Source organism: Dendrobates tinctorius, unplaced genomic scaffold (genome assembly GCF_039654945.1).
Source record: "Dendrobates tinctorius isolate UK_male_01 unplaced genomic scaffold, ASM3965494v1 ptg000097l, whole genome shotgun sequence".
NCBI classification, from domain to species: Eukaryota; Metazoa; Chordata; class Amphibia; order Anura; family Dendrobatidae; genus Dendrobates; species Dendrobates tinctorius.
The window spans coordinates 2,306,806-2,331,463 of NW_027361765.1; the positions used below are offsets into that span (position 1 = coordinate 2,306,806).

Sequence of the window (24,658 nt, forward strand, 5' to 3'; positions counted from 1 at the left end):
AGGTATAGGAACCAGCTTCCAAGTTTGAGTCCTTAATGAGGTGTTGTAGGGCCAGGTCTACAATACAACCAGGGATATGCAGGCCTGGCCCAATTGATGACTTTAGATTTTCCTTTCCAGTAGAAAGAGCAGAGCTGTCTGTGGAAGTTACAACATTGGTCATTTTCATTTCCAGTTGTGCATTTTTTCCTGTCTGTTCCCACCACAGTTACATAAACTATATTCTTTTGTTTCCCTGGTTGTGTCATGGTGTGGTTCTGTTTCATCATTTCCGCCCACTTTGTTAGTAGACACAGAAGCTCCTCAATACCCAACGTTCTCAGTAGCCACATCAGGCCTCCACATTTCCAACTTATCTGCCATCCTAAAGTCATAGACACAACCCCAACTCTGTTTCAGGTGTCACAGCCATAAACCCCACAGCCCAACCACTCTGTATAATCACATTCACATTGTATATTGTTGTTTTTCATTGCTTGTTCCAGGCTCCCAGACAATGTAACATTTGAAGAAGGTGCTCTAATCGAACCTCTTTCTGTTGGGATTCATGCCTGTAGACGAGCTGGAGTTACCCTTGGAAGCAAAGTGTTCATCTGTGGTTCAGGTGTGATTAAGAACTTAGTATTTTAGTATGTCTAACTTTGCAACCGTGTTTTTTTGTTCTTGTGTATCTAAAATTAAAAAAGCAACTTTGCGACGTACAGCTCCAATGGATTATATACCAAAGATGCGCAATTTAAAGCCAAGTAACCAAAATTCTAATAAAAGAATATATCTTAATTGAGTCATATTAAAATTGGGACATGCTGTTCGATAAATAATATAACAAGGCATCAATCCCAGCATAGGATGTAGTTAATATGAAATAGTGTGCAAAAGTATAGAGATTGTTGAAGCACACACAGCAAAGGATGGGAAGATATGATGACCGTATCTAAGTGGTAATATTACAGTAATCAAAGTAGAAGCCTAGCACAATAAAAGTATCAATTCAACTCATATAGCCTACAGTCACATGATAGGATGATAGCAGAAAACTTTTAGTGGATATACAGAAAGCATTTTACCAGTGCTAGTACCCCTACGCGCATTTTGACACTTGCCTTCTCTAGGGGTGAGTGTGACTGCATGTTGTTGCATATATTTTATATTAACTACAAGCTGTGCTGGGTTTGTTGCCTTGTTATCTTATTGGTCTGTATGTCTCAATTTTTCATATAACTCAATAAAGATATTTTATCATAATTTTGGTTACTTGGCTTTAAATTGTGCCTCTTTAGTATATGATCCATTGAATATGTTTTGGTGTAATGCTATAATATTAGTCCAATTTTTAAGTACAAATACACTCAGTATCGTTATTTGTTATGTACTTATTCAAGTTGTCCTCTTTGGCTCATTACCTACAGCTCCAGGGAAGGCTCTTGTGTGTCCAGTCTTCACGTGTTGTCTGATCCTATAGTCGGTCTCTCTTCCATCTATCCCTACATCTGTGTAGCATACATTTGAAGAGAGAAGAGATTCTGGTCTTGATTCATTAAGACTGGTGTTTTATATTCCAGTCTTAATGATTGGCATGTAGGAATAACACATGTCTAATTCATTAAGAGGTTCATGAAACTTAATGAATTTGGTGCATCTCATCAGTGCCGTGCAACTCGACTGAAATGTTACTCCAGTCAGGTACTGGAATAACAATTCTGGCTTAAGGAACACCACCACGTTTAATTAATTTGCCACTCCCTGTCCTGCTCCTGCTCCTTCTCAGCTCTGTTCCTTTTGACAAAACTGCCAAAAACTTGGTGACAACACAAATTTATGTTGTGCACAGATTTTCTAAATTTGATGTGTTTTGCGACAGGAGTCTGGTGTAAACATCCTAATAAATTTGGACCTAACACTGCAGGCTGTCTACACAGTACTTTTTTGTAGTCTAACCATGAAGACACATAAATCTATGTAATTGTTGTACAGAGATATTGATATAAAATTTTCAGGAAGTTTTTGACCAGTTTCTTCATTATTTCATTTTAATACACTGTAACTCTAAAAATAAGCATACATAAGTCTTGGTTCTTTAAGGCTAGTGATTTGTAATTTCTCTAGGTCCATGTTTTGGTGGCTTTTCAATGTGATATAATTTATTAATATGTATTTTTTATCTAAAATTTGCATCTTAGGACCTATTGGCTTGGTTTCTCTAATTGTTGCAAAGATGATGGGAGCTTCACAAGTAATTATAAGTGGTAAGGAAAGTAAATTGTTGCTTTGATATTTCTATTTAGCTTCATCTTAAATGAAAATGGTATAACATTGATACAAAATGGTTAATAGGTGCATTAAATACGAATATGTGCTATATGTAGCATTTCTGTTATTTATTGTACTTCTCCAGAAACAGTCATATAAGGAAAATTTCATACGTGCCGTAAATGCTGAATAGCTGGATCCCACTAATAGGACCTCCATCTTGAAAACGGTCCCGTCGCACTGTTTCTGGTGGAAAGGTGGTCAGAATTTCCATACACATAAATGAGTATTCCGATTATATCTCTTCAGACAGTGGAATGCATCAGGGCCCCAGTCTCATAGTAGATGCAAACCTCGGGGAGATGCCATAAATGTACAAGATGGGAATACCACTTTTAAGCTCCTGGAGTTTAACACAAATTTAAAGAGCCATCAGAAATTGTGGCTCCAGGTCCGTGGGCCCTTTAAGGCACAAGGGGCTGGGCTTAGGGAAGGTACCTTAAATACATTTTGCTGCAAAACATGAGCAAGTGATTGTCGGCTACACACACTTGGTGGGATTATACACTTGAAAACATTAGCAGTTGCACAACTTAAATTAAGTTTTGTAAATAGCAGTCTCTTAAAAGGGTCTAAAGGAACGTGTAGCACACTATGTATCCTCTAAGATATTATACAGAAATCCAGACTCATTGTATGCCATGCACAAATGTGCTGTGCCCTGACAAAAATATTAACTCCACTGCAATTAACATATAAGGAACATGTGAACCACAGGAGTTTTTGTTAAATATAAAATTTCAAAAGTTTTATTAAATGTCAAAAAGACAATAGTAAACACACACAAGGATAAAAAACACATGTGCTCAGTTAGACACCACCAAGGGACAATGGGCCTCCATATGAAATAACTTGTATACATGTCATCCTGGTACATATATCTCCTGGTATCACATTCCCCCACATCAAATATGTAAGTTACCACAATCTATAACAAATCCCAAAAGGCACCACAACTATAATGGGGCCCCTCATTAAGTAACGGGGGATAAGTTAACCTAAGCGAAACGTGCGTCGGGGTGCGTTAGGAACTGGGCGCTGATACGATCTTGGTAAGAAGGAACTTTCTTCTCTTCCTCCCCCCCTTTTGTTATTAGGTCCGAGCAAATTGCATCATAGCACTGTATGGGTTGTGCATTATTGGACAAAAAGGGAGGGTTAACTTATCCCCCGTTACTTAATGAGTGGCCCCATTATAGTTGTGGTGCCTTTTGGGATTTGTTATAGGTTGTGGTAACTTACATATTTGATGTGGGGGAATGTGATACCAGGAGATAAATGTACCAGGATGACATGTATACAAGTTATTTCATATGGAGGCCCATTGTCCCTTGGTGGTGTCTAACTGAGCACATGTGTTTTTTATCCTTGTGTGTTTACTATGGTCTTTTTGACATTCAATAAAACTTTTGTAATTTTATATTTAACAAAAACTCCTGTGGTTCGCCTGTTCCTTATATGTATCCTCAAAGACAGTGTTCCCCAACTCCAGTCCTCAAGAGCCACCAACAGGTCAGGTTTTAAGGATTTCCTTAGTATCACCCAGGTGGTGTAATTATTGCCTGTACAGGTGAGCAGATTTCACCTGTGCAATTATAAGGGAAATCATGAAAACATGACCTGTTGGTGGCTCTTGAGGACTGGAGTTGGGGAACACTGCTCTAAGAGGTAACATTGTATCCAAGATGACCGACAGCTATCATGACAACCACCATGTGCCACTCAAGAGATTTCTCCTGACCAGCCAAGACTACTAATATACAAATGTTTACACCACCCAAAAATTTGCTCAGCTGTGGGCTCTCACAATTATCTGGTCAACAGTTTAAATTCCGGTCCAATAAAAGGGATGACTCTTTAAGATTAATACTTTAACTATCCTGGAAAAGTAGCAAAAATAACAATAAAGCCCCAGCTACTTATAACCACTTGATGTCATATGGATTTACAGTTGTGCTCAAAAGTTTATATACCCTGCAGAATTTTTGCTTTCTTAGCCTTATTTCAGAGAATATGAATGATAAAACCAAAAATTTTTCTCCACTTATGGTTAGTGGTTGGGTGAAGCCATTTATTGTCAAAATACTGTGTTTTCTCTTTTTAAATCATAATGACAACTCAAAACATCCAGTTGACCCTGAGCAAAAGTTTGCATACCCTGGTGAGTTTGGCCTGATAACATAGAATCATAGAATCGTAGAGATGGAAGGGACCTCCTGGGCCATCCGGTCCAACCCCCTGCTCAAAGCAGGATTCGCTAAATCATCCCAGTCAGATGTCTGTCCAGCCTCTGTTTGAAGACTTCCATTGAAGGAGAACTCACCACTTCTCGTGTCAGCTTGTTCCACTCATTGATCACTCTAACTGTCAAAAAGTTTTTTCTAATATCTAATCTGTGTCTCCTCCCACTCAGTTTCATCCCATTGCTTCTAGTCTTTCCTTGTGCAAATGAGAATAAAGTTGATCCTTCTACAATGTGACAGCCCTTTAGATATTTGTAGACAGCTATTAAGTCTCCTCTCAGTCTTCTCTTTTGCAAACTAAACAATCCCAAATCCTGCAACCTTTCCTCATAAGACAGGGTTTGCAGACCGCTCACCATTCTGGTCGCTCTTTTCTGAACTTGCTCCAGTTTGTTGATGTCTTTTTTAAAATGTGGTACCCAAAACTGGACACAATATTCCAGATGAGGTCTGACCAAAGAGGAGTAGAGGGAAATAATGACTTCACGTGATCTAGACTGTATGCTTCTGTTAATACATCCTAGAATTGCATTTGCCTTTTTTGCTGCTGCATCACACTGTTGACTCATATTCAGTCTGTGATCTATTAGTATACCCAAGTTTTTTTCACATGTGCTGTCACTTAGCCCTATTCCTCCCATTCTGTATATGCTTTTTTCATTTTTTTTGCCCAGATGTAGTACTTTGCATTTTTCCCTGTTAAAAACCATTCTGTTAGTTGCTGCCCACTTCTCCAGTTTATTTATATCTTTTTGAATCATCTCTCTCTCTTCTCTAGTATTAGCTATCCCTCCTAGCTTTGTGTCATCAGCAAATTTAATCAGTTTACCCTCAATTCCTTCATCTAAATCATTGATAAAGATGTTGAACAATACAGGGCCCAGGACAGAGCCCTGTGGTACCCCACTTGAGACATTCATCCAACTGGATGTGCAGCCATTTACGACCACTCTTTGGGTCCGATCACTAAGCCAGTTATGAATCCACCTAACAGTTGCCTTGTCCATTCCATACTTAGTCATTTTTTCAATAAGGATTGTATGAGATACTTTGTCAAATGCTTTGCTGAAGTCAAGATATACTATATCTACAGCATTTCCTTGATCCACCCAATCAGTGATTCCGTCATAGAAGGAAATTAAGTTAGTCTGACATGACTTATTATTTACAAACCCATGCTGACTCTGTTTAATCACTTCATTGTTATCCAGGTACTGACATACATGCTGTCTTACCATTTCATCATTTTCATCCTGTAAAAATCCTTTAGCATCTTTGACTTTTCTTTTACTTTTGACATATCCCCAAAATCCTTTATTATTGCTTTTGACATCTCTTGCAAGCCTCAATTCATAGTCAGCTTTAGATAATCTGATTTGTGCCCTGCAGGTTCTGCAGACATCATTATATTCTTCTTTAGATATGCCTCCCTCTTTCCATTTTATAAACATTTTTTTCTTCCTTTTTAGCATGTGCTTAAGTTCTGTGTTCATCCATCCTGGCTTCCTTAAATGCTTCATATTCTTCCCTCTTTTCGGAATTGTTAACAATTGTGCTTTGAGAATTTCATTTTTCAAGATTTCCCATCCTTCCTGGGCATTTTTGTCTTTAAGGATATCCAGCCATTGGATCCCTCCAACTCTCTTTCTGAATCCCTTAAAATCTGCCTTTCTGAAATCTAACCTTGACGTCTGAGTCTTCACAGGTCTTCCTCCTCTAGTTATCCAAAATTCTAAAATGCACAGAAGTTGATGTAGTATGGTGATGTTTTTCTAATATAAATAATGTTGATGCAGTAACTTTGTTCAGCCACCGGAGGTCACCCTTGAGTAATAGACAAGATAATTACAATGCTGTTGCAGCAATTTTGCTCAGCCACAGGAGGTTACCCTTGAGTTGCAGACAAGAAGATTCCGGAAACAGGACATATTACCTCAGAGAGTTTTCCAGGCATCTTTTGAGGAGAAGCAGCACGGTGATGGAGAGAGGGGAATCCAGAGCTTGATGCATTCCTGTTTTGGGACCGTGTGATTTCAAGACCGGTCACCAACTGTGTAGTTAGCTAAGGATAGATAGATAGGAATCACAGCTTATTTAAGGACACTCTTGTACTAAGAATTGCATACAAACTAATAGAGACTGTGTGGATTCCTGTACTTCAAGATTCTGGCTGTGAGATATTCCTGGAATTATTTGTGAACTTTTATCTGGATCTGCATCAAAAGAATTGGTGGCTCAATGAGCTATTTTATCCGCTGCTGGACATCTGTATAACAAATTCAGTTATTTACTGTTGAAGTATATTTTGTGAAGGAATATACTCTGAGCGCTCAATAATAATACAGTACACTGCGTATACATTGAGCTTATACTGTGATATATGTATATATAAAAATGGGTACCCGGGATTTATTGTAAATTGGTCAGGAGGCGGGTGTAAGTTTGTATTCCTGAGAGGACCACGTGTCACAGGCACAGTATAACCTCGTGTAGGCCCGTTACAGATAAGGGAGAGAGTGGTATAGTCTTGGGGTAGTCTGTTTCCTTACTGTGAAGCTGACACTTGGGGTCTCTCAGGCGGCATAACTTGTATTGTTTGAGTTGTGGCTGGTGTGGCCCATATTGTATTGGGAGAGAAAATTCTCTAATTCTTGCAGTAAATATAGAGAAAAAGTTGGTTTACCATCATATTGAGTTTTGAGTCATTCATAGCAGCGCCATATTTTCGTCCCGAGCAACGACCAACGTGTCGGTCGTTGCATTTACACAAATGAGGTTGAATGGCTAATAAAGGTAACATCCTCACCTGTGACCTGTTTGCTTGTAAGCAGAGTGTGTGCATATGTTACCACGACTGGTTAGAAGTGGGATCTCCAGGAGTGGACCCTCTGGACCGTGGCACCAAGGGGCCCTGGGCGAGCTGCCAGGTGGAGCCGACCCTATACAAGTATCGTTTTGAGAAGGCCCAGGGGTTCAGGTACCACGATAGCCGGTACCGAGAGGGGCGGCTCAGGACGGACTGGAGTAGGAGTGCAGGACTGAAGCATAGACAACAGGCTGGAGCAGGAACATGGGAGGCAGGACTGGAGTAGGACTGTAGGACTGGAGCGTGGATAGCTGGATGGAGCAGTAACACAGGAGGCAGGACTGGAGTAGAACTGTAGGACTGGAGCGTGGATAGCAGGATGGAGCAGGAACACTGGAGGCAGGACTGGTGTAGGACTGAAGGACTGGAGTGTGGATAGCAGGATGGAGCAAGAACACCGGAGGCAGGACTGGAGCAGGACTGAAGGACGGGAGCGTGGATGGCCGGACGGAGCAGGAACACAGGAGGGAGGACTGGAGTATAGATAGCTGGGCCCACGGAGCACCGGACTGCGGGGATGCTGCAGGGACCATGGATGGCAGGACTGTGAGGCTACTGCAGGAATCACTGAAGACAGGACTGCGAGACTGCAGAGAGCACACGAGGAAGCAGTGTCCAATGTGCTAGCAAACACAATGATCAAGCGCCTCCCTCAGGGGGGAACGGCCTGATATGGCCCTGTCTGGTCTGCCATTGGTCAGTAGGTGCTTCCGGGTCAGTGCATTGACGGAGCACAAGTAACAGGAGGGAGGCGCGGCCGCGGCCTATGGTGCATGCGCATTGCATGCAGAGACCCGTCGGCCGTGAGCCTGTCAGAAGGGACCGCCGTGGCTGTCGGGCAGTGGGGGGCTGTGGCGTGGGAGCGGAGGCTGGGTGAGTATGCACAGGCGGCGTGACAGTACCTCCTCCCCTAAGCCGCCCTCCCCTGATATTAGCAAAAAAACTCTTGAGGATACAGGGAGCATTGATATTCTCCCAAGGTTCCCAGGATCTCTCCTCAGGACCAAAGCCCTTCCAGTCAAGAAGAAAAAGAGTCCTACCTCGAACCTTCTTCATGGCGATAATGTCCTCCACCTCAAAGACATCATCGGCACCAACCGGCTGAGAGCCAGGATCAGACAAGGAATGGAAGCGATTCAGTACAACACGTTTCAGGAGAGAGACGTGGAAGGTGTTCGGGACCCGGAGCGAAGCAGACAACCTCAGTTTGTAGGCGACTTCGTTGGTACGTCCAAGAAATTCAAATGGACCGATGTTGCGTGGGCCCAACTTGTAAGAAGGCAGTTTCAACCAGATAAATTTGGACGAGAGCCAGACTTTGTCCCCGATACGAAACGGTGGGGAATCCAATCTCTTCTTGTCGGCATAATTCTTCATCTGATCAGCGGCCCTCTTGAGTGACGTGTTGGTCTCAGCCCAGTCTTGGAAAATTCAGAGGACAAGGCGTTGGCCATGGGTACCTCGGAGGCAGGGGCTAACGGAAGGGGAACACCAGGATGTCTGCCAAACACAATGAAAAACGGAGACTTGGCCGATGACTCGCCAGCATGGTTGTTATAGGCGCACTCTGCCCAGAGGAGTAAGTCTATCCAATCGTTCTGGTGGGCGTTGGAGAAATGACGTAGGTACCCAGTCAACATCTGGTTGGTACGCTCCACCTGCCTGTTGGACTGTGGTAGGTAGAGGAGAAGTCGAGGGAAACGTTCATGAGCTTACAAAGTGCCCGCCAGAACTTGGAGGTGAACTGAACCCCTCGGTCAGACACAATGCATTGAGGTAGTCCATGGAGTCTGAAGATTTGATGGATGAAAACTTTGGCCAACTCAGGAGACGAGGGGAGACCGGGCAGAGGGACAAAGTGGGCCATCTTGGAGAAATGATCCACCACCACCAAGATGACTGTGCAGCCAGAAGAACGGGGTAGGTCGGTGATGAAATCCATGGCAATGTGTTCACAAGGAACCGCAGGGACGGGCAACGGAAGCAACAAGCCGGACGGAGGTCGTCGCGGCACTTTGTTTTTTGCACAGGAGGGACAAGAGGCCACGAAATCAAGTACATCTTGGCGAAGCGTGGGCCACCAGTAGTGACACGTGATAAGGGCAAGGGTCTTCTTAGTTCCGGCATGGCCGCCAGTCTGGAGGATTGCCCCCATAGAAGGACTTTTTGCTTGAGGTTTTCAGGCACAAGCGTCTTGCCAGGAGGTGGAGAAAGCCAGTTCACTGGAGCCACTGTGATGAATCTAGTGGTGTCAATGATATGCCAAGGTTCTTTCGCTGTTTCGTGTTGCTGGAAGACCCTGGACAGAGCGTTGGCTTTGGTATTCTTGTTGCTGGGGCGAAAACGGAGCTCAAAGTCAAATCGGGCAAAAAATAAGGACCATCTGGCCTGACGAGGGTTGAGTCTCTGGGCAGACTGGAGATAGGCCAGATTCTTGTGATCCGAGAAGATGACAAAGGGATGGACAGCCCCCTCCAGGAGAAGACGCCATTCTTCTAAAGCCAACTATATGGCCAGGAGTTCCCGGTCGCCGATTGAGTAGTTACACTCGGATGGAGAGAAGGCCTTAGAGAAGAAGCCACAGGGGTGCAGACAACCAGAGGCGGATCTCTGGGACAACACTGTCCCCGCCCCGTCGAGAAAGCGTCCAACGCGAGTACAAATGGTCAGTTGCTCTCAGGACGATGCAGGACCGGGGCCGTGGAGAAAGCCCATTTTAGGGTTTGAAAGGCCTCCTCCGCCTCAGGAGTCCAATCATTGGGAGCAGTACCTTTACAGGTGAGAGCAGAAATAGGTTTAGTTATTGCGGAAAAGTGAGAGATGAATTGACGGTAATAATTGGCGAATCCGAGAAACCATTGTATCGCACTTACTCCGACGGGGCGAGGCCATTTGAGAATGGCAGTCAACATCTCGGGATCCATCCTTAATCCAGTGTCGGAGATAATGTATCCCAGAAACGGCAGAGAGGTCTGTTCAAAGAGACATTTCTCTATCTTAGCATACAGGCGATTCTCCCGAAGACGCTGTAACAACAGGCGGACACTCTTTCTGTGGGACAAGAGATCCGGCGAGAAGACAAGGATGTCGTCCAAGTACACGAACACCCAGGAGTACGAGAGATCCCGGAAGATCTCGTTGACGAACTCTTGAAATACCACAGGAGCATTGCAGAGGCCAAAGGGCATGACCAGGTACTCGTAATGGCCGTCTCGAGTGTTGAAAACTGTCTTCTACTCGTCACCTGCGCGGATACGAACCAGATTATTGGATCCCCTGAGGTCTAGCTTGGAGAAGACCCGAGCCCCTCTGAGATGGTCAAACAGCTCCGGAATGAGTGGAAGAGGATACCTGTTCTTGATGGTAGTCTCGTTCAAGCCCGTATAGTCAATGCACGGCCGTAGAGATCCATCCTTTTTCTTGACAAAGAAAAACCCGACTTCCGCGGGCGAGGAAGATTTCCACATAAAGCCTTTGGCGAGGTTCTCCCGGACATACTCGGTCATGGCTACGGTCTCTGCGGGAGACAGGGGATAGATTCTGCCCCTTGGGGGGGTTGAACCGGGAACTAGTTCAATTGGGCAGTCAAAAGGCCGTTGTGGAGGAAGAACCTCCGCCTCCTTCTTATCAAAGACATCAGCGTAGGAACTGTAGGCTGAAGGAAGGCCCGGAAGGTCTGGAGGTGGCCGAGGAGCGCTCGCCAGACGGACAGCAGTCAGCGAGCTTGGCACGGGTGCCCTCAGCGGAGGATCTCCCCTGAAGACCAGTCGAGAACCGGCTGATGAGTCCTTAACCATGGAAGACCGAGTATAATCGCATGGGAGAGCTTAGGCAGAACGTAAAAGGCTATCTTCTCTCGAGGGCTCCGACTTGCAACTCCCCTTCCTCAGTGACCAAGGTGACGGTCTCCTGTAGTGGTTTGCCATCCACTGCAGCAATCAGGCGAGAATTACATATGGTAACCACGGGAATTTGGTACTTGTCCACCTCTTCACGCTGGATGAAGTTACCTGCCGAGTCCGAATCCCCGTAGGCCACCTCGGACCCACGTCTCTCCCCTGAAACCAAAATAACAGTTATAGTAAGAGGTTGAGAGGAATCATTAGCACCTAGGGAGGCCTCTCTTACCTGACCTAGGTGGAGGAGTTTCCCTGTTTCTCAGGACAGGTACGAACAAAGTGTGACGAGCCTCCACAAAAGAGGCATAGACCTTGTGCCCGCCTCTCTCTCCGACGCAACTCGTCCTACTTAAGGCAATCTACCTGCATGGATTCGACTGAAGAGGGAGACGAGGACCCGGCAGGATGGGGACTGACAGACTGGGTGGAAAAGGAAGCTGGCCTAGTGGACCTCCTGTCTCTCGCTGACTCCCAAGCGCGCTCCTGGAAGCGTAGGTCGATGCGGGTGGCCAGCGAGATAAGGTCCTCCAAGGTGGTTGGGGTATCCCGACCCACGAGTTCATCCTTTATTCTGCTCGAAAGACCACGACAGAATGCCCCTACCAAAGCCAGCGTTGTTCCAGCCGAGCTCAGAGGAGAGAGTGCGAAAGCGAATCGCGTACTGTCCGACCGTGAAAGAACCCTGATGTAGGTTAAAAAGAGACTCAGTGAGAGAGGCTAACCGACCCGGCTCATCGAAAACCCTGCAAAAAGTATCCAAGAAGACCGGAAGACTAGTGACAATGGGATCGTCACGTTCTCTGAGAGGATTCAGCCAAGACAGGGCCTCTCCCTCCAGATGGGACATAATGAAGGCCACTTTAGCCCGTTCAGAGGAATATTGCTGAGGCAACCATTCAAAATGGAGGCTACACTGATTTAGGAACCCCCTGCAGAGTTTGGGATCACCAGTAAACCGAGGCGGCTTGGCGAGGCGGGGCGCCGGGACAGCTGTAGACACGGGAGGAGTCGGGATCGCCGCGGCAGACTGGGGGACCGACAAGCGGCTATCAAAGGTGGCCATGTAATTCAAATTATCGGCTTGAGTATCTCGTTGCTGACCCAGCTCCTGTTGAAGACTGGCCAGTTGAGTGGCATTTCCAGGATCAGCCACCTGCAGGGCCGACACGTGGGTGTCCATAGACTCCATGACAGACATGATGCATCCTTAATTCTCCCGCAAAAAGAGCAACTCCTTTTGGGTAGCAGCAGTAGTACCGGCGGAGTCCATGGCCTGATCATACTGTTACCACGGCTGGTCAGAAATGGGATCTCCAGGAGTGGACCCTCTGGACCATGGCACCAAGGGGCCCTGGGCGAGCTGCCAGGTGGAGCCGACCCCTATACAGGGATCGTTAGGAGCAGGCCCAGGGGTTCGGGTACCACGATAGCCGGTACCGAGAAGGGCGGCTCAGGATGAACTGGAGTAGGAGTGCCGGACTGAAGCATAGACAACAGGCCGGAGCCGGAACATGGGAGGCAGGACTGGAGTAGGACTGTAGGACTGGAGCGTGGATAGCTGGATGGAGCAGGAACACAGGAGGCAGGACTGGAGTAGAACTGTAGGACTGGAGCGTGGATAGCAGGATGGAGCAGGAACACTGGAGGCAGGACTGGAGTTGGACTGAAGGACTGGAGTGTGGATAGCAGGATGGAGCAGGAACACCGGAGGCAGTACTGAGCAGGACTGAAGGATGAGAGCGTGGATGGCCGGACGAAGCAGGAACACAGGAGGGAGGACTGGAGTATAGATAGCTGGGCCATTAGAGCACCGGACTGCGGGGATACTTCAGGGACCACAGATGGCAGGACTGCGAGGCTACTGCAGGAATCGCTGAAGACAGGACTGTGAGACTGCAGAGAGCACACAAGGAAGCAGGGCCCAGTGTGCTAGCAAACACAACGATCAGGCGCCTCCCTCAGGAGGGAACGGCCTGATATGGCCCTGTCTGGTCTGCCATTGGTCAGTAGGTGCTTACGGGAAAGAACATTCCCGGAGCACAAGTAACAGGAGGGAGGCGCGGTCGTGGCCTATGGCACATGTGCATTGCATGCAGAGACCCCGTCGGCCGCAAGCCTGTCAGAAGGGACCGCCGTGGCTGTCGGGCGGTGGGGGGCTGCGGCGTGGGAGCGGAGGCCGGGTGAGTATGCAGAGGCGGCTTGATAGCATAAAAGCTGAGTGAGTTTCTGGGATTTAGACATCTTTCATCCAGCCACTGGATAAGTAAGTCTAGCATAATCTCTTTTAAGCCTTAAGGGGTTGCCCCCCCCCCCTTTTGTAAGATAAGCGTACTCTACTTGTTTATTTATTCATTCACTTTATTGGCAGCTACTTACATCTTCAAGACAAAGCAATCAGCCTTAAGGACATTGCGTTTTTTCTATACACTAACAAGTGAGTAGCTTATTTTCTAAAACAAAACAAAACAAAACAAAAAAAAAAAATAGGCTTTATTTATTTATTTATTCATTCATTCATTTATTCATCCCACTTTTTGTGCCAGCTATCCATATTTCCAAGACCAGGCAACCTGCCTCCAGGACATCTTGTTTTTTCTATACATTATACAAGTGAGTAGTCTAATATTAACCCTTGTCTTTCCCAGTATAGCGCGGTGTAATTACTATTTTAAGCTTGTCTCTTTTTAGCAGGTATTAGCACAGAACCTGTCAATCACCAGCAGCATCTGGGAACACCCAATTTTTTCTTCTGGGCCAAGTGGACTAGCGCCAGTGTGTCACTCTATTATTTAAACACATTTATAAGATTATTTTGGCACAGGAACATTTTTTTTATTTTTTTTTGTGGAACTTATTATTATTCCAAGATTATTCCAAGATCTATTGATTAAAATTAACTTTGAAATTAACTTTGTTACTTGTAAAACCCCTTTAAATAAATTTCAGTAATTGTGTTCAGTACTGTTTCCCCTGTGTCATTTCTCAATTTTTCACATAACTTAACTTATAGACATCTATGGTTTAATTTCTTTGCCTGTGCGGATTACCTACATCTGGTGAGAATTTCATGCCAATAACACCTTTAGAAATTGATTTACTTAGAAAATTGGTGACGTGTATTATACATTTTTCACCCCGTGTAAATCACTACAAGGCCACGTCTTGAATGTGAGATCCAGTTTTGAGCTCTGCATTTAAAAAAAAAGGATATTGGAGAGTTAGTCAGTTAAAGGAGGGCAGATAGATTATTACATGGGATGAGGTCTCCCCTATAAAAAAGGTTAGAAAAATTAGGCTTGTTTAGCTTGGAAAAAAAATACGCCTCAGAGGCGATCTCATTTATTTGTGTCAATGCATCGGACTAACAAATGACTTATTCCAAAGACCTTAAAAAGGGCTAGGGGACAATCACTGCGTGTGGAATAAAGGCTATTCCGGCAGCTAAATAGGAAAGGATTCTTTACAGTTAGAGTAGTCTGACTGTGGTTGAATACCCGACCATAAGAGATAGTAATGGCAGTTGCCATAACAGTATTTTAAAAAGGGTGAGATACTTAACTCACAATAAATGGCATTGTGGATTATAAATAATCTAGCAATAGAGAATGTATAACTGGTGGAGAAAGAATGAACTCGATGAACCTTTTTGCAATCTATGTAATTATGTAATACAGTAGAAATAGGCCCAATGCTATCGCATCGGGAGTGTGGTGAAATTATCTGTTGCTGCACATGCGCGGGAATAGCGGTGACGTGAATGTCACTTGCGCAGGTGCAAGTGACACTGCTGTGGTGCCTTATGGGATTCAGGAACAGTGGCTGGAAGTATCAAACTGGGGATTATATAGATAGATATGTAGCACTGTATATACTCTCCCAGGAGGGCTGCTGGCAAGAGGCAGAACTTCTCCACAACTTGCATCCTGTCCAGAGGCCGGCTGATGTGCTGGAGACCCTTCCCCCTGTGTCAGGCTGCCCCGGGCTGTATCCAGGGTGCCAGCGGCTGGGAGACCAGCTCATCCATGAACTACACCTGTGCAACTGATTGCCGTGGTGCCTTATGGGATTTGGGGACGGCAGCCAACTTGAGATTATATATATATATATATATATATATATATACACTCACTGGCCACTTTATTAGGTACACCTGTCCAACTGTGTGTTAAGACTTAATTTCTAATCAGCCAATCACATGGCGGCAACTCAGTGCATTTAGGCATGTAGACATGGTCAAGACAATCTCCTGCAGTTCAAACCGAGCATCAGTATGGGGAAGAAAGGTGATTTGAGTGCCTTTGAACGTGGAATGATTGTTGGTGCCAGAAGGGCTGGTCTGAGAATTTCAGAAACTGCTGATCTACTGGGATTTTCACGCACAACCATCTCTAGGGTTTACAGAGAATGGTCCGAAAAAGAAAAAAAAACCAGTGAGCGGCAGTTCTGTGGCCGGAAATGCCTTGTTGATGCCAGAGGTCAGAGGAGAATGGGCAGACTGGTTCGAGCTGATAGAAAGGCAACAGTGACTCAAATTGCCACCCGTTACAACCAAGGTAGGCAGAAGAGCATCTCTGAACGCACAGTGCGTCGAACTTTGAGGCAGATGGGCTACAGCAGCAGAAGACCACACTGGGTACCACTCCTCTCAGCTAAGAACAGGAAACTGAGGCTACAATTTGCACAAGCTCATCGAAATTGGACAGTAGAAGATTGGAAAAACGTTGCCTGGTCTGATGAGTCTCGATTTCTGCTGCGACATTCGGATGGTAGGGTCAGAATTTGGCGTAAACAACATGAAAGCATGGATCCATCCTGCCTTGTATCAACGGTTCAGGCTGGTGGTGGTGGTGTCATGGTGTGGGGAATTTTTTCTTGGCACTCTTTGGGCCCCTTGGTACCAATTGAGCATCGTTGCAACGCCACAGCCTACCTGAGTATTGTTGCTGACCATGTCCATCCCTTTATGACCACAATGTACCCAACATCTGATGGCTACTTTCAGCAGGATAATGCGCCATGTCATAAAGCTCGAATCATCTCAGATTGGTTTCTTTAACATGACAATGAGTTCACTGTACTCAAATGGCCTCCTCAGTCACCAGATCTCAATCCAATAGAGCATCTTTGGGATGAGGTGGAACGGGAGATTCGCATCAGGGATGTGCAGCCGACAAATCTGCGCCAACTGTGTGATGCCATCATGTCAATATGGTCCAAAATCTCTGAGGAATGCTTCCAGCACCTTGTTGAATCTCTGCCACGAAGAATTGAGGCAGTTCTGAAGGCAAAAGGGGGTCCAACCCCTTACTAGCATGGTGTACCTAATAAAGTGGCCAGTGAGTGTATATATATATATAGATGTGTTTCTTGGCACAATCACATTGCACAAGGAGGATTATTATTATTATTATTATTATTTATTGTTATAGCGCCATTTATTCCATGGCGCTTTACATGTGAGGGGGGTATACATAAAAACAAGTACAATAATCTTAAACAATACAAGTCATAACTGGTACAGGAGGAGAGAGGACCCTGCCCGCGAGGGCTCACAATCTTCAAGGGATGGGTGATAATACAGTAGGCGAGGGTAGAGCTGGTCGTGCAGCGGTTTGGTTGATTATGAAAACTTTTATGGAAAATCATGGTCCCTATATAAGTCAGTGGGATTAACCCTGTTAATATGTTCATAGTGTATCAGCTCCTGTCTTTTCTGTCTTATGTTTCAGTGTGGTGTTTGTTCATAATGTATCTGACATGGCTATATTGTTGTCTCTCCAATGTAAATGACCATGCAACCATTTTTCAGATTTATCTTCTTCAAGACTAGAAAAAGCCAAAGAAGTCGGAGCAGATTTTATTTTGCAAGTTGCCAAAGAAACCCCTCAGCAAACTGCTCAGAAAGTTGAAGAATTACTAGGATGCATGCCCGAGATCACCATTGAGTGCACTGGAGCTGAAGCTTGTATTCAGACAGGAATCTATGTAAGTAGAGGCAAGCTCATTCATTTACATGAAAGGTATAACCTCCCTAACTGTGGAATTCGCTTACAGCTTCGAAGGATATCACGATTTTATGTATTGCAAATATGACCTCATCCTGAATGGAATTCTGTACTAATACTGCAATTGTAATCGAAACATGTTTGTACCTGTGTCCAGGCAACATATACAAACCAGCAATGGGTCATGTCAGAAGGCGTGAGAAGCAATTGATTTTACTATTACAATTTTCTTTTTAATTTTGGCTGTAGATCATTTATTTATGACTTCCAAAGAAATCTTGAGTATCCTAAAGAATGAGTGTGCTGTACCTTTTGGCATCATTGAAGTGAAACAAGTGACTGTTCAACACTTATTACTTTTACTCCTTAAAGAGATTGTCCCACAAACAAAGGTCACATTTAATTAAACGTGAAATAATCATCACCACAATTGACTGTGTGACTTTTTTTTATTCCTGTGCTGAGATAAATTTAGAAATGTGCCCCTATGTATTGTCTTATTTGCTTTGTCTGACCATGTATTTCATGGTCAGAGCATAACTCTGCAAAGGAATACGTGGATTTCGTCCGCGCTGCCCAAATGATGAAATTCCAGAAGGTTAATAAAGTTTGACAGTGGTTTATTCTACCCGTTTCAAGGTTTTTTTGCAACCTCTTCTTGTGGAAATAACACCTGGTATTTCCTGAAGAAGAGGTTGCAAAAACCCTTGAAACGGGTAGAATAAACCACTGTCAAACTTTATTAACCTTCTGGAATTTCATCATTTTGGCAGCGCGGACGAAATCCACGTATTCCTTTGCAGAGTTCTGTTTCATATAGTCGGTGACCAACTTGTGGATCTGCGGCAGCCCTTATCTATACATGCTTTGAATACCTACTACCAGGTGAGCAGTTTTTTGTCAAACCGCTTATTTTATTTGTGGGATAAGACCCTATATTGCGCTTGTGTCTCCCTCTTTCCTCATATTAATGGTTGGAGCATAGCATACCAAAGCTCCTGGCCATGCGAGTAACATAGTAACATAGTTTGCAAGGCCGAAAAAAGAGATTTGTCCATCCAGTTCAGCCTATATTCCGTCAGAATAAATCCCCAGATCTACGTCCTTCTAAAGAACCTAATAACTGTAAGATACAATATTGTTACGCTCCTGGAAGACATCCAGGCCTCTCTTGAACCCCTCGACTGAGTTCACCATCACCGCCTCCTCAGGCAAGGAATTCCAGATTCTCACTGCCCTATCAGTAAAGAATCCTCTATGTTGGTGGAAAAACCTTCTTTCCTCCAGACACAGAGAATGCCGCCTTGTTTAAGTCACATTCCTTGGTATAAACAGATCCTCGGAGAAATATTTGTATTGTCCCCTTATATACTTATACATGGTTATTAGATCGCCCCTCAGTCGTCTTTTTTCTAGACTAAATAATCCCAATTTTGCTCATCTCTCTGGGTATTGTAGTTTCCCCATCCCCTTGTTGTCCTCTTTTGTACTATCTCTAGTAAGCATAAAAATATACAGACTACATATCAGAAGCTCGCAGCTGCTTCTTCCTGTGAGGTAACACATTTTTCTGCCTGTTTTATCACAGGAGCAAGTACTTCTGCTGCATAACCAGTCTGGTGAGCTCATCATAGGAGGCTGCTGAACTCATAAATCATTGAATTAACGGTACATAGCAGGGGCACATTTATAAGATTATCTCAGGAAGGGAATGTTTTTTAACACATTTAATTGTGGAACTTATTAATATTCCTCAATCAATTAAAATGTACTTGGTCTGTGGGACAAATCCTTTAATTACCAGATAATTTAACATAAAGCCTAATTTCAAAATTAGGACATTTTTTGCTGACACATTGCTCTTCAAACTACTTTAAACTACTATTTAAATGGGGGTTTTATGTAATATGTTTTTTTATTTTTTGATTGTTTTTTATTTTATTTTTCATGTTGCTATTTATGTTAACTTCTTCATAACCTTTGATGTACCCAAACGTCATGGTCAGGTAGGGGTTCCCAACCTTTGATGTATGGGTACGCCATGGTAATCTTGACGTCGTGATCGTCACTGGGAGCTTGGCTTTTGTGATAGCCGAGACCCAGTGGTCACAGAGCAGTGCCTGCACCACCCCGGCTGTTTAACCCCCTGAATGCCGCTATCAATATCACTTGCAGCATTTTGGAAGAAAATTATCTAAGAGGTTTCTTTCAGAGTAATACTGACAAGTATAATGCATTGCAATGCATTATTTTAATGATCAGACTAATAAAAGTTAAAATCCCATATATGAACTAAGTAAAAAACAAAGTAATAATATTTTCATAAAATATCACAAAAAAAAAAATATGAAAATAATAATATGCCAATAAATGGGAATATAAAAGCTATATAATATAAATAAATATTATCAATATTACCAATAAATGGGTATGACAGCTATAAAACTGTCATACTAGTTAAGCCTTTCAGTGAACACTGTAAAAAAAAAAGGGGGCAAAAAACTATGCTTCTTAATTATACTGCCGAACAAAAATAAAACATGATCAAAAAGTCGAATGGAAAGAAAAATGGTATAGTTGAAAGCGTCATCTTTTCCAGCAAAAAATAAGCCACTCTACAGTTATATCAGCGGAAGAAAATGTAAAACTTATAACTCTCAGAATACAGCAATGCAAAAATAGTATTTTTCTAGTTTTTATTGTGTAAAAGCGGCAAGAAATAAAATGACATAAATGAGGTGTCATTGTAATCATATTCTATTGAAGAATAAAGCTGCTTTATCACTTTTATCCTACTGTGAATATCATAAAAAAACACGAAAACCGATTCCCAAATTGATTTTTTTGTTCATTTTGCCTTCAAAAATTGGAATAGAAAGCAATCAAAAACTGTCATGTGCCCGAAAATGGTACCAATAAAAATGTTAACTCATCCTGCAAGAAACAAGCCCAGTACGACTCTGTCAACAGAAATATAGAAAAACTATAGCTCTCAAAATATGGCATTTTTAAATGTGTTCTTGTAGCCAAACATGAAAAACTATATAAATCTGGTATCGCTGTAATCACACCAACCCGCATAATAAAGTCGTCTAATCAATTATACTGCACAAGAAACGGTGTAAAAAAATTAAAAAATATTCACCTGCTGTTGATTTGTTCATTATGCCTCCCAAAGATTGCAGTAAGGCTCAGCTTACATTTATCCTGCACGCTACGCTGAGACCTTACACCTGGAGTTCCATTTAAATTTCTGAAATACGTCATTCAGAGGAAATCCCAGGTGGAAGATTTCCTATAATGAGGCAGATCGAGTCACTACTAAAGCCGTCTGGCCTATGATCCAGGGGTATCTATCTTTTTAGGCATGCATAAAAGCGCTGCTAGTCACAGATTTGTAGACCTCTAAAAAAAGGACAATGCTGAACAGAGACCAGACGGAGTCCAGAGTAACTCTGCTAACTCACTATAGTGAATGGATCCCTCAAGGTTTCATATGAATTGTGTCATTTGGAGATTTAGATGGAAACCTCGATGTACAGTAAGTGCTCAGTGTAGTGTGCAGGATAAATGTGATCTAAAATGTTATGCAAAATGTTCCTAAAAGAGCATCAACTAAATCCACTCAGGTCCATCTTGAGTCAATGGAAATATAGAAGGCTTTCATGTTAGTTGTAGCACAAAGGCTCTGGAAAAGCGCTATGGCTCCTCAAAAGAAATCCAGTGAATTCTTTGCTTGCAAATCCAAATGCCCCTCTCCCTTCTGAGCCCCAGTGTGCCTAAACCACATTTAGCATCTACATGTTTGGCATTTCTATCAATATCATGCAAACTGAATTCAATATAGTGGCACAAAAGTGTCTCATATCTACTCGTATATTTAAATAGTGGACCAATATTTTCAACAGAAAGTGGACACTTCACTATAACATATATCCTACAAGTGACATGGAGTACAAAAATCCAAAATATAGTAAAATAACAATTTTATTGCAAATCACATAAAATGATGACAGTAAATATCATCGGTATACAAAGAATAGAGGCAATGGTGCACAGTGTCAAAAATAATTGACATGTCCACAAGGAAAGTACCCGGTATGGGATACAAGATGCACTAGTAACAATGAGTCTTAATAACAATAGATATAGAAATATATGTAACAGGTAGACTCAAACATACATTATCAAATGCCAAAAGGTCAAATAGATAAAGGATCAGAAAGGAAGATGGAAAACTTCCCCCCTAGTAACCTAAATTAGCATGTCATGGTATAAAATGAGAAAAACAGTTGCAGCAGTAATAGTCATGGCTCATAGGGGTAACACATCATGATCTAGTAACAGCTGACCAAGGCAAACTCAAGTAGAGAGAAAGGAATCTTACCCATGGTGATTGGTGACCCATATTTGTAAATGCAAAAAATAGCAGCCCCAATGTACATATCGTATGGGCTTCCTCGGACAACCCCCCCCCAATGAAGCCCACGGGAAACGCACGTTGGGGCTGCTATTTTTATGGTTCCACATATGGGTCACCATGAGTAAGATGCTTTTCTCTCTACTTGAGTTTGCCTTGGACAGCTTTTACTGGATCATGATGTGTTACCACTATCAGCCATAACTATTACTGCTGCGACTGTTTGTCTCATTATATACCATGGCATACTAATTTAGGTTACTAGGGGGGAGGTTTTCCATCTTACTTTCTGATCCTTTTACTATATGACCTTTTGGCATTTGATAATGTATGTTTGAGTCTATTGTTACTAGACTCATTGTTACTAGAGCATCTTGTATCCCATACCCTATACTTTTCTTGTGGACATGTCAATTATTTTTGACACTGTGCACCATTGCCTCTACTCTTTGTATACTGAAGATATTTGCTGTCATCATTTTATGTGATTTGTAATAAAATTGTTATTTTGCTATCTTTTAAATTTTTGTTCTCCATGTCTCTTGTAGGATATATGTTTGGCATTTCTGTAGCTGGTGCATGTATCCAGAAGCTCAAGCTGGACCCAATGTATGGGCATTAAAATGTTCGAGCACTGCCATGTTCACGTACTACAATGGCAAATTTGCAATTTTCACTCAGCAACATCCACTGCTGCTTGTTTCTGGAAACCACCCAGAAAGTAAAAATCATCACTATACCTGTAGATAATATCCCAGAGGGGTGTAAAATCCAAAATGATGTCACTTGAAGAGGAGGGGATTCGTCTGTTCTAGCACTTAGATGCCTCTTTTTATGGAGATGACAAACTATTCTACGATAATTTGTTCTTTGAAAGTCAAGTAACACTCCAACCCTCCCGAGTCTCACCGAGTGGCTAAGCAGTACATTACAGCCACATATAGGGTACTGCCACGTCCAGCAGAAATTATGTGACACATTTTTGTGCCATTTTTACCCATTTCCCAGTGAGAAAATGTAAAATCTGGGGCTAAAACATTTTTTGCCTTAAAAATGTCATTATTTATTCTTCACCGCACAATGGTATGAAATTTTGTTACACATCTGTGGTTGTCAATATGGTCACTGCACTCTTAGATAAATTCATGGAGAGATGTAGTTTGTAAAATGGGGTCACTTATGTGGGTTCTGCTGTTCTAACACCTTGGGGGCTCTGCCAATGTGGCATGGCACCCTTAAACCATTCCAGCAAAATGTTAACTCCTTAACTCCAATATGGTACGTCTTCCCTTTTTAGAACTTTGCACTGTGCCTCAACAGTAGTTTTTGACCACATATGGGTTATTGGCTTACTTACGAGAAATTACATACCAAATTGTAAACAAATTGCACTGTGCATTTTTTTCCTATTATCCCTTTTGAAAATTGAAATCTTGAGGCCAAATCAACATTTTAGTGGAAAAAATGGTAATCTTCCAATGAGTCATCCCAGTGTAATACAATTCTATGAATCGCCTGAGGGTTAAAAATGCTCACTACATCCTTAGATGAATTTCTCAAGTTTAGATTCCAAGATGGGGTCAGTTGTGGGGGTTTCTGCTGTTTTGGCATGTCAGGGGCTTCCCAAATATGACATGGCATCCGTAATCTATTTCAGCCAAAATTATACCCCAGAAATCAATTGGCACTCTTTCACTTCGGAGCCCTGCTGTGTGCCTAAACAGTAGTTTTCCACCACATATACGGTATCAACATACTCAGGAGAAATCACACAACAGATTTTTTGGTCCATTTTCTCCTGGCTGTTACCCTTGTGAAAATGAAAAATTTGGAGCTGAAACAACATTTTTGTAAAAAAACATATATTTTCATTTTAACGGCTCAATGTTATCAAATTCTGTGAAGCACATCTAAGTTCATGAGAATATTAATCCATCATTTGCCATTCCACCTGTTAATATAATAGCTGTTCTCATAGCATTTGCAGACAGTAATCACCCCATACTCAATTGATATTGTGGTGATGTCTGCTGCCTCGCAAGCTCCTAGCTGAGCCAACAGCTAAGCAATGTCAGAGAAACTGGCATGGTGTGGGACTGAGGCAGTGTCAGCCATCATGGTTAGTTGTTAGTCTTAAAAAATCTGAGTTCTAGTGTGTTACATTACACCTTACAATAAAATGACATCTTCGGTGACACTAACGTATATAGGCAAGAGAAGAGGATTGAAATGGGGACTGAAAATAAATACGAAAAATACGAATGCCACATTGTAAATGAATAATACTACCATACAGTGATGTAAAAACTCTGGATTATTTGAATGCTGTGGTTGTTTAGCTCTTTATTGAGGAGATACTAATACGATATGATACAATACACTTTATTGATCCCGGGGGAAATTACAGTATTACAGCAGCAATACAAACAGCAGTACATAAAATATTAGGACACAAATCTTGCACAAGTATACCAACATTACGTAACAAATAAATGTGGGTAGTTCAGGTATATAAGTCACTGTTTATTGACATTAGTACATCTGCAATCAGTCATTGTTGTCTACCACCCTTAGGAAATTATTATACATCCTCATAGCAATAAGTACAAACGATTTCCTGAATTTCTCCTTCTTACACCTTAGTAGGATTAGACGGCTGCTGAATGTGCTTTTCTGATTCAAGAACAGCTTGTCTAGTGGGTGTGTATTATGGTTCATTATAGCCCTGCACTTCTTCTGAATCCTGTCTTCCACTACCTCCTCAAAAGAGTCAAGATGGAGGCCAACAGCCGCGATGGCCTTCTTGATAAGGTTGTTGAGCTTATTAGCGTCAGATAATCACACGCTACTGCCCCAGCATATGATAGCAAAAAAGATGGTGCTTGCCACAACGGACTGGTAGAACATTTTGAGCA

The 24,658-nt window shown here is 42.8% G+C and overlaps 1 protein-coding gene and 1 long non-coding RNA gene across 3 annotated transcripts in view; both read left to right on the forward strand.

Moving 5' to 3' along the window:
* The window catches only part of SORD (sorbitol dehydrogenase), an 89,418-nt gene that overhangs the window by 43,103 nt on the left and 21,657 nt on the right, over positions 1–24,658 (forward strand). For both annotated transcript variants that reach the window (XM_073586865.1, XM_073586864.1), the window contains exons 6-8: positions 486–604; positions 2,181–2,246; positions 17,128–17,303. In XM_073586865.1, the coding sequence (XP_073442966.1) occupies positions 486–604; positions 2,181–2,246; positions 17,128–17,303 (361 nt within the window). The remainder of the gene's footprint in view (positions 1–485; positions 605–2,180; positions 2,247–17,127; positions 17,304–24,658) is intronic.
* LOC141098990 (uncharacterized) lies at positions 11,741–14,276 on the forward strand. The gene is made up of 3 exons (XR_012234398.1): positions 11,741–13,752; positions 13,862–13,928; positions 14,007–14,276. It is a non-coding gene; the product is annotated as an uncharacterized lncRNA (long non-coding RNA).